This window comes from Chroicocephalus ridibundus, chromosome 7 (genome assembly GCF_963924245.1).
Source record: "Chroicocephalus ridibundus chromosome 7, bChrRid1.1, whole genome shotgun sequence".
Lineage (NCBI taxonomy): Eukaryota > Metazoa > Chordata > Aves > Charadriiformes > Laridae > Chroicocephalus > Chroicocephalus ridibundus.
In genome coordinates, this window is record NC_086290.1 from 16,043,774 (window position 1) to 16,055,242 (window position 11,469).

Genomic DNA, 11,469 nt, shown 5'->3' on the forward strand with positions numbered 1-11,469 from the left:
ATTTCTTCTCATTTTGTAATGAACTTTTAGCTCCAATGAGTTCAACCAAATGAAGCCATCGATTTGAAAGAAAGCTAGTGAGACTTTGACCTGCATTCCTGCGGTATCTATACCCCATCTTTTTTTTTTTTTTTTTTTTTTTTGCAGTGTCAGACTCTGTTCTGATTTTGACCACTGCAACATGCGAACATCTTATGATATGTGGACTTCTTCCTATCAAGTAATTCAAATTGTGATGTCTGGCTGTGAGATGCTGCTCGCATTTTGTTACTGACAATACATTTGGCTGGTCTCTTTCCTCTAGGTGTGATTGCTGCAGTGGTATTTGTCCTCATTTGCCTGCTGGTGGTGATGGTCCGATACATGTACAGGCATAAGGGCACCTACCACACCAACGAGGCAAAAGGAACTGAGTTTGCCGAAAGTGCAGACGCCGCTTTGAAAAATGACCCTGCTCTCCAGGAAGCAGTGGATGAGAGCAAAAAGGAATATTTCATCTGAGAGGCAACGATTTCCATGGAGACTTCCCCAAGGGAATCAGTCAGAAAAGCTACATCAACAGAAGTGCTAAGAGATGGATAATATGAGGATACGGGCAAGCATCCTAATTGAAAAGTATTTCTTTACTTTTGCTGTCACTGGGTTGTTTCTTTTCCTCTACTGGTGAAGAACTAAATGGCAGATGCTTGCCTGTCGATTTTATTAGCAACACAGCTGGTCACAGTTGAAATCAATATCAGATAAGACGAAACAAAATCTCAGTATGAGTGACACACCAAAACCAGATAAAGATAGCAAATGTCAAGCCTTGACATTTGGTGAAAATAGCAGCTGCCAATGGAAAGCATCCTCTTAGAGTTAATGATGCATCCTATGCTGATATGATACAGAATTACCTGAAATTTAATTTCAAATTGTCACAGAAAAAACATTAAACTAGCTAAAGCTGATGTAGCTGTAACAAAAAAAGGCTTTGTAGCCCAGATATCTACCCCTTCCCCTTAAATGTGCTATTTTATTGGCACAGGGGAGTTTGCTTTGTTTGTTTGGGGATTTAGACTGGGATTTTTTTTTAATTTTTTGCATTTTATATATATATATAAAAGTCAAAGACACTTCAAAGAAATAAAACTGTTGCAAAACATGGAAGATGTAGGAACGAAGGATTTATTTCTAACTTGCTCTGCACGGCAGCTTGAGAACTGCAAATTGTTGGAATTTACAGTGTAGTATATAATAGTCAGTAGACTTACAAATATGATTCCAATTAGCTGGTAGGTTCCCTGCATGCATGCATAAATAGATATATATTAAAAGGTAAAGCATCTTGGTTTAAACAGGCCTTTTTAAACAATGGAGCTCAGCTAGATTTTTTTTCAAGTAGGATATTTTTGCCTGAGTATTTATTTATTTATTTTGCATTGGAAAATTCTCTTGAACGCCCGCCAGCAGGATTTTGGATTTTTTCAGGGAGAGGAAATCAGTTCAGGTGCAGATACTGATAAATGCATATTACAAATGCAACCGTTAGACTGCCGCTACGAAGAAGCTTGCTCATCTGCATCCCACTGGCTTTCATTGATGTCACCTTCTGTATGGCCTCTGTGTAGCATTTGCATTGTGCTAGGTAAGAGAATTACACCAACCATCAATGCTTCATTATAAATAAATAAATAGATTAGTCATGGTGGGTCACATGAAAAGATCTTATTCCTCGCCTAAGAATCGACGGTGATGAGTTTCTTTACCCCAGTAAGTTGGCTTCCTAATTGAAACCCACAATTAGCTCCGGAAATAGGATAATTGTTCTCTGCACCTGCTCATCCCCAGCTGCGATGGTGCCCTGGACTACTGAAAATAGAGGGGGAGAAATACACGATAACAAATAAGACACTGATGAGCTCTGCTCAACTCCCTATGTTTTTCCTGTGTTTTTGATCTATATATGTGTATACATACATATTAAGTCATCTACAACTGTGCTTTCAAGGCATTGCTGCTGGTCACTTGTGCTTGCTTTTTGGCACCAAAGCTTGGAAAGCTCCTGGACTCCGGTATTCATTATCAACATTGGCCTAAAGTGCAGTAAGAGAAGACAGATCTGAAAAAGAAAAGACTCTGAGGACCCAAGTGTAGAAATGGGATATTTTGTCATTTCAATCACAATCTCAGTCTTCTTTCAGTATCTGAAGGAGATGGACTCTGAATTGTTCTTAAAATCCCAATAGCTTTGATTTAGAATCCTCAGTCCCTGCCTGTTTGCATTTTAACCAAAGAATATCAAAATCACACCAAATTTACTAAATGCTTAAGATATTTTTTGTAACATACCATTGCACAACAACATTGTATTCTTTTGCTATTGCAGTATAAAATGCACAAACCCCAGCACTAGCAGAGCTCAAGTGTTTTAATACTATACACCTTACTGTTTCCTTCTAAGATACCTTACTATTTTAATCTTTTTACTACTTTTGAAAAAGGAAACTGGTTTTATTCTTCTAGGACAAGTATTGGAAAAATTCACTAATCTTAGCTGTAGGACTGTTTGTAAAACTGAAGACCCCTGACCCTCCGGTTCAATAAAAACGTAAATATTTTGTCTGAGGAGAGGGTAAATGGGGTGACTTGAGCTCTGCTGCATCTCCCACACAAAGCGTGTGAACACAAAAAACCTTTCCTCGAGTGCTAGCAGGACCTTTAGAGGACGACCCGCCTTTTGTCCCCCTTCATATACTCAGAACCATGTAATGCAAGTTTGGCTGTTAAAGAAAATTGGCTTCAGAGGAAGGTGTGAGGGACACGGGGAATAAATTCCTGCCTCCCTCCCCAGTCATGAAATTCTGGTTTTTGCAACTTGAGCCTGCTGATTACAATTAGACAACTGTCTCATACCTGATACACAAGAGAATCTGAATTAGTATCTCTTTTGGGGTGTGTGTGAGTCTTTTAAGTATGAGGTGGACTGAGACAGACTAACTGTCCACATTGGAACTACAGAGGCCAGATTCAGATCTTCTGGTGGTACAACATGAGTTCGATGGAGCTCAGCCAATTCTTACCAGTTCAGTCAACACCAGACTTCGCGTCATTGCTTCCCCTAACTCTGAACTTCATGCAACTACTGGTCTTTGACTATATTCCTTCTTAATAGCTTAATTAAATCTCTTTATCCCATTCTCCTTATTCATCTAGGCTGACAAACAGTCCAAGCGTACAGCAACAGCTTCCCTATTGGTAATGAGCCACTTTGAGTATTTGCAGAGCAGTGGCTCTGGCAAGAGCTATGGTTTCAGTTAGTTTATTTTTTTACAGTGTCCTTTTGGGTTCCAGGGCTTTGTGTATTTAGAAATGACTCAAGCACGCTGAACAGAGAGGAGAGATGGTTTGTGGAGAGTTTCTGTTTATTTGTTTTTTTCAGGACAAATTTTGCTTTGTAGTGAAGAAAGCTCATGACATATGATGACTGGCAGACTCTAATGGCCTGATCCTGCTATTTTTCACTTACACAATAACTCTACTGTCTTGAGTCATTCAATTTAGTTGCAAAAAGAGTGCATTACAAACTTCCTATAACTTTTAGGCCTAATTAGCAAAACATCCTTCTGCAAGCAACATGCTGTGCTAAAGCAAACAACATGCACGATGCCGAGATGTCTTGGTTGACAGCCATAGCTTTTCATCACCAATGATGAAATTATTTTTACAATTTGCTTCCTGAATAGAAAATTAAGGAAACAGTTTATTTCCACACACACACCCCCCCCCATATTTTTATCCCAGGTCCCTCCACTACTGTGACCTGTTGTTCTGCAGCTCTGTGGTGCCACATCTCCCCAGCTGTGACTGCCATTCTCGTCTGCAGTCCCCCAGGCTCCCAGCTGGATCCCCACTGCCCTATGGCAAAGGACTGGCTATTTATTTATGCACTTATTCATTTATTTCTATCAGCGAAGATACTCTCTGCCAGCCAAGGACCAATTTTCACAAAGGTTTTAGCTTTGGACTTCCAGTCCTGCGTCAAATTTGATCAAACCTGACCAAGCTGACCTGAGACTGATTCACAGAGTGATCACATATGTCACGTTTTCACAGAAAAGTCTAAAAGTAGTAGTGCAAGCTCTCTAGTTAGTTAAATTTATTGCTATAAATCTCTACTGCTCACTAAACAAGGGAGTAGAATGACTATCCCTCAAGCAACTCAGTTTTGTCTTGATACCTTAAAGCCCTGTGAAAGCTTGTTGAATCCCACTTTGCACAGAAAGCCACTGGCCCATGCTTAGAAGCATAAGTCACTTTCAATGATGTACAGGAAAGCTGTACCTTAAAATGACCGATATTTTCTGGAGTTGGAAGAGAGACGATAAGTATGATCTTGTAGAAACACAAGACGTTTTTTTAAGGATATATGGAAATGACAAGAGTTAAACATAATATTTCTGATTACATTGATGAGCTTTAAGAGTGGGTCCATGGAGCTTTCAAATTCTCTCCCTGAAAAAAATAATATCATTTTTGCAAAAGGAAACGAATCTCCCTTTAAACCATCTCTTCTTGTCAGGCTTTGAAAACAGGCTTTGCAGATTCAATATTCTACCATTCTGCCTTAACACCTGGAATGCAGTTTCTTCTAATTTTTGGAGGATACCTGTATAGTCATCCCCTGCACAAAAATGTCGGCTTGCCAGGGTCAGCCCCTGTAGCAGCATTACAGCTCAGCAGAGTAATTCTGCCCAAAAGCAGCCAGTCCCAAATGCGTATCTGGCTACCTATTACAGGACCTGGTAGACCTTTTTTTCTGGGGCTTGGCCTCTATCATTCCAGGTTTTCCTGAGGTACAATGGGATTAATGCAGTCCCAAGGAGTATTTAATCAGCCACTAGTCCAGATAACTACTTTTCCTTTTTTTTCTGTTTAGAACAACTGGACCAAATAACTTTGGGGGACTATTAAAAATAGTACCGTAGGATCCCTTAGAACATCGATTTTTCTCTTAAGCAAAATCTAGGGATCATTGGGGGAACACCAGGACAACAAAAAAAATATAAATCCCTTTCAGCAAGGAATGCAGACAAGGTGCTGAAACGTTTACACCTGCGGAATAAGTAGGATAGCACCACTAGTACAGCCTGCGAGGATTCCTCACAGCGTACAGGAAACCCTGAGTCAAAATGTAAATCAGTAAAAAGATACAGAGGGGGAGAAGGTAATTAGATGCCAATAGAGATGGAGAGCAGTTTTTCATCAAACAAAATAGATATTGCTGTTTGAAGAAATCAAAGTGTATTTGCTGAAGGTAACTGCTGACAACAAATTTCTTTGAATGACATGAGGTGTTTGAATTCCTTGCATGTGCCAGTCCAATCAAAAAATGCTGGTAAATACATATCAAAAGAGTACTCACGTTAAATATATTAAGGGCTGTTTATTGCATTTTCTAAAATCTCTCAGTTCTTCACGTAAGAAAGCTCTGTGTGTTTAGAAAATGCAGGAGCTTCACAGCAGCAGTTCATATAAGACAGAAAACTAAAGAAGAAGCAGTGAACACACATCGGATGTCTGGAAATTCAGGTAGTTAGTAAAGGAAGCTAACGATATAAAAGATAAACATACATGGTGAGTAAAAATTCCAACCATATTACAAAGAAATGAAATGTTTGTAGCAGTAGAGGTCCTTCTCTAGTTCAAGATGGTAATATTATCAGTGACTAGAAATAAGGAATCCTTACTCTACATTACTGTTGCCTTTATGGTTGGGTTAAAATCCCACTGAATTCAGTGGGACAAGACTTTCACTGACAATATTTATCCTTCCTGCAAAAAAATTGTATTCCCACCCATGTCAGAAAGAAACACACTCAATTAAAGTAGAAGCCTTTGTAAGTGCTGATCTTTCAGCATAACCTTTTGCCTTCACACCGTTTTTCTGTTGTTTCAAACTGTATATATGACGGAAAGTATCTGATACATTGTATTGAAGTCTATTTTAATTGCAGCATTGCTATGACAAGAATAGAGAATACAGAGCATTCAAAGCTTACTGCCGATTGTATGTTAAAGCTGACTATAATGTTTGTATTTACCAAAGCTATTAATGCACTGCTGGTGTAAATCTACTATATTTTGAACTGGGGGGGGGGGGGGCGGGGAATCAAATCAACAAACAACTAAAATATGACGAAACAAATAACTTTATAATTAAAGTTGTAATTTTCAGCATTTAAAAGACTGATCTCATTTTTGTTCTCCTTTAAAATACCATGAACTTTTAGAATTGCCAATTATGATGTTTTCCTAAGAATGTTGATCAAAAAGAAATAGTAAGCTAGAATTTTTTTTTAGTAGAACATGAAACTCTAAAAGATATACTGCTGGTGTTTGCATTAAAAAAGCAAGAGAAGCTTTTGATAGATCTAAGGAGGAGTCAAACTTCAAATAAGAAATCAAACAATAATTCTTTCTGAAGGAACATTACCCTGTGGATGCCAGTGTGGACCCGTACACTGGTTATTAAGGCACGCTATTCTTAAAAATTCTAGGCAGGCTTATAAACATCTAGTGGGTATTTACTGAGGGATGGCCTGCCTTCCACCCAACTGCTACCAAATGTCTTCTTTTTTCTTCTCGCTTTGCATACAATTTCTCTTTTATCTTAATATGTTCCTAGTTAAGGAATATTCAGAGGCTATGCCTGGTATAATATGTATTGTAATCTTGCCACTGCCACCCCTTTTTCAAACATCATTGCTGTAAGTGGGAAAAAAAAACACCAAACAAAACAAAACCAAACCAAAAAACCGTAGGTCTTTAAGTGATATGTTATTGGGTAAAAATGATGCCTCAAAATGGTGAAAACCTGGAGGGTACCAGGGGGACAGTAGATTATCTCAGTTTTAATGTCCCTAAGTGGAGAAGTTGTGGTAAGAACAGCTCTTCCAATGGGCCATTCACGTGCCATAGGACTGTTTGGAGGCCAGCAATAGCCAAATGGTTCATTAGCAATGTTCTTGCTGGGATGACAAGCAGAGACGTGAGACTGATGAAGGCTACGCACTGGATCCTCCATTATTGGCCAGCACATTATGGAAATTTGACCATCTGACAATGGGATTCAGTGTTATTGGAGGTGCTTCAGCGGCTCAAATATGTGATGGCTTTTGCTGTTACCAGTGGCACTGCATGAAAAGTTGGGACCAAATTCATCCTTTATGGATGACCAGTAGTTGGCAAGCTTATAGCAGAAACAAAGATCTGAGTAAAGCAAAAAAAATACCAAATAAAGGGAAGTACATGAAAATAAGTTTTCAGAAGTATGTGCCATCACATAGAAACATCTTACACATACATGTGATTTGCTTCACACTTCTATCATTGATGCTGAACCTAAAGCCTCAGTACAGGATATTTTGACTACGCTGAGAAACAAAAGCATCCAGACCTTCCAGTAATGAACCTGCTTCCCCGCAAAGATTTTAATTAACATTTCTATTTCGGCTTAAAAAAAAAGAAATGTGTAAGACTCACACCTTTTGCAGCCAGTCTTGCTAGGGCTACACGTAGAGAGCTTTCCTCATTTCTGATGTTTGGTTAATGACCAGGAAGACCTGAGTGGTCACTCAGTTTCCAGTATCTTGGAAAAAAAGTATTTAATCTCCCTGAGGGATTGCTAGCAGATTCACTTGAAAGCCCTTCTCATACGCTGATAAAATGCAACTCAACACCACGTTCTTGGTTACTGGGAACAATCATCCTTATTCATTCTAACACCTAATGGAGTGATCAATAGTATTTTAATAAAGCCCGCTGTAAGTCATATTTAACTCAAATAAGATTTTATATTGTATTTCGATTAAATTACACTTTCTGCCATTCTTTACTGTCAATTTCTGCTTGCCTCTCCATTCATAAATTTTTGTTTCACAAATGCATGTGTGACCCTCAGGGCTCTCCATAGCTTTTCTAATATTCCTGCAATGTTATGCATAAATACAGCCTTGTGCTCAGAAATCCGACTGCAGAGCTGAAATATCTCCATTCCCTTCTGTTCAGCAGCAGCACAACTTACCTACCAGAACAGAAGTTGAAAAATCAGAGACATTATTACATCTCTCAGTTTTCTGGTAAAGGGATAAAGACCATCGTTCCATGAAGGGAGCTCTGGACTCTCTCAGCCTTTCTTCTTGCATGACATGAGTGATGCTTCTGACACCGGGACGTAAGAAAGCAGAATGAAAAATGAAAGGCACAGTGCAGAATCAGGAACAAGCTTATTCCTCTGAACAGCAATGTGCTGAACACTTGCCAGTAGTTGAGCCACAGGAATTAGTCATAGAAACTTGTGCCCAGCCCCCAAAGAATTATTTTTTTCGTCTTTGCATTCAATACCTCTCTCCCCTTCTTCCCCCCAAAGAAACATCTGGCATCTGTGTTTAAGTTTAACCAGATCTCTTATCTCTGCAGCTTCACTGACTGCAATGAAAAATGAATTACAGGCCCAAGGAGAAGAGCAAATAGTTCAGGATCAGATTACTTTAAACCTTATCTGACCTACCAAGTCAGCTTACTCGCTGTTCCACTTGGAGGTATAAGTTACCTAGACCTTGAAAGCCTGTCCCAATTTTTTCATTTTGCAGCAGCCCTCCAGTCCAGATTTTGTTCTCTCCTGCTGTAGCACAGGAAGTTTCATATTAGGTTCTGGCTGACCTTTTAATAGACCCAGTCTTCAGGGTAGGGAGAGGATTGTCGTCAGTTCGGTTGCGGGTGGCGGGAGCGGGGCGGGGGGAGATACAAAAAAACTTACAACTTGACAAAACAGTTTTGTCAACCCACATTCGGTAAGGCATTTCAGTAAGGAAGGTAATGCAGCCTCCCTACCCAAAGCAGGGGGACATCAGAAGTTTAAAAGAAAGCGTTACCAGAATATTGTTCTGACATGGACCAAACAACGCCTTTTCTATAAACCAATTTCTTGGCCAAAGTTGAATTGTTATTGAAAAAAATTCACCTCAGCTCCTCATAATTGTCTCCTCTCTGCAATAAAGAATAAATAATCAGTCTGAGAAAAAAGCATTTTTAATCAAACAGATGAACAAGAGGTCCTTATTCACCAAAACGATTTATTTTCCAGAAGTTCTGTGCTGTATAGTAAAATTTGTTAACATTGCACAAAAGCAAAGTAATATTTTTCTTTCATCTTCCCTCTGCAGTAACATTCATGGAATGTGTTTTTGTCATTTTATCTAATAATCATTTTTCTTGTGCAGTGTCTTCCCAGGTCTTGCCCTCTCTCTATGTATGTATTGGGTTGAGGTGGAGCTGGGAAAATATATATAATCATTCATTGCCTAGCTTTGAGTCCAGGCAGGAGTTCACACCTTCCAAGGGCTCTGTTTTGTTTTATTGGTATTATTATGGAAAATTAAACCCCTGAGAAAATGGTATACAGTTTCTTAAAATTGTGTATTTAACATGTATCTCTGTAGTCACTATCCAGACTAACTGCAAGAACATATCCTTGAATTTTATTTGGTAACAATCTTCCAACATTTTCCAACATTATCTTCCCCACCTTGTTGTTGTGAGTCCAAGTTTAAGACTGTATTTCTTCAGTCTTAACTCTCAGCCTTAATATTCCTTAAACTCTCAGCCAATATTCTTCCAGAAAGCCTGGGAAAAATACAGTGTCACCTACCAGTGCAAGGCTGCATAAGGATGCAGTTGGGTCACGGTACATTCTGTTGATAGTAGTCAGTTTGTGGGATGTTCATTTCATTTTAGTTGGCATCGTCAAAGCTGACTTTGGCTTTCGTAAATAAAGTCGGTTCTGAAGAAAACCAGAAAGCCCTTTGGATTCTGCAAGTAAAGCGTAAATCTCCCGTATCTCAGGTAAAGCTCAATGATTCCTAACAATAACAAGTTTGGTGCTCTGTTGTCTTCCACAAAGGTGAAGACTTCTTCTGCAGTATGTATGCTGGTACCTTAAAAGCCATTGGTCATAAAAAGAACTGAAACCATGACCGTTACAGCTAAAAGTAGAAGCTTCTTCAGATCTTGGTAAGCAACTCAAAGCTTCCAGCTGAGACTGATGCCTCTCTCACATCCTTAGTTTTTCAGTAACACTTAACACACAAGAGGTGTATTGGTATAAGCATGCAGTGGGATAGCTTATAAAAAATACAAATGACTTGCTACAGGTCTCTGTCACGATCATCATGATACATACTCAACGAGTATCCCTTTTCAGTAAAACACAAATTTTAGTTCTCTCTCCCCAACAACTTATTGCGATGACTATTTTGTCCCACTGCAGCTAGAAAATAATTTTTAGGAGGCTCCCTTCAGCTGTACAATATCTCATAGGCCATATAGGGGCACAACAAGCCTTCTATGAGTTAAGGAGCAGAAAAACGACTTCCCCAAAAGAGCAGTTATGTTTGCCCATTACATTTTATTTCCTTAGCAAAGCCCATCAGAATAAAAATGATGCATTTCCTGAGAATTATAAAGAAAGGAATGAGTATTTTAAATATCCATTTGCAGCAAATTAATGATGATATAGTTAAGTGTTGTCTTATTTTTCTAGCTCTTTCTGGAGTAACAAGGAGACAGCACTACTATTAAAAGTATTTCCCATATGAAAAATCCACTATTAGTTAAAAGCAGGTGACATGCATTGTCAGTACTGCAGAGCTCAAGAGATAAGGCCCCTTGCCAAGGTGAACAACTCTCTAAAGGTATCAGCTGGTAAACACTTGGGTCCATAAGATCAACTGACTTTCAAGCACATTGGGATTGTTGTGATTTCCCATGTCCTTCCAGTTAAGGACACTGGAATGGAGGAAGTCTGTAAAGAAATCTTTTGACAACAAAGTAATCTGCTCGGTATGGGGTGAGCAGTGGACATTGTCTACCGGTTTTTCTCCAAGGTTTTCCATACGGTTCCCCACAGCCTCCTCCTAGAGAAACTGATGCGTTATGATCTAGGCAAGTGCTCTGTGCGGTGGGTGGGGAACTGGCTGACAGGTTGCACCCAGAGGGTGATGGTAAATAGCGCTTTTTCAAACTGGCAACGTCTCTCAGGTCTGCATGCAGCCTCAATAACCTCCACATCAACATCTGCCGCCAGCTTGTGGGGGGCCATCAGCTATTGCTTCTGATTGAACCAGCGAAAAACGGACTTTGCAATAACTTTAACAACGGCTGAAAGAGGCTACAGATGCTGGGCAGAGTCCATAACTCGCAGCAGCAGCTGGAGCAGATGTTGAAAAACCCGAGCAACCCGTGAGTTCAAAATTCTGTGTTGAGGGGTGAACACACAAACACATGGAATGTGAAAGGCAGATGCACTCTACCATGTTACCTTGGGAACTGTGGAAAGTGAACTTATATTGCCTAACACCTGCGCTTTGTAAATACAGCTATATACTTGTGATTCAAGAGCAGCCTGGCCACAAAGACAGGCTGAATTAA

The 11,469-nt window shown here is 39.5% G+C and overlaps 1 protein-coding gene across 2 annotated transcripts in view; it reads left to right on the top strand.

Moving 5' to 3' along the window:
* GYPC (glycophorin C (Gerbich blood group)) overlaps positions 1–5,537 on the top strand; it is a 35,777-nt gene extending 30,240 nt beyond the window's left edge. For both annotated transcript variants that reach the window (XM_063341916.1, XM_063341915.1), the window contains exon 3: positions 305–5,537. In XM_063341916.1, the coding sequence (XP_063197986.1) occupies positions 305–501 (197 nt within the window). In that variant the 3' untranslated portion in view covers positions 502–5,537. The remainder of the gene's footprint in view (positions 1–304) is intronic.
* Positions 5,538–11,469: the final 5,932 nt, after the last annotated feature.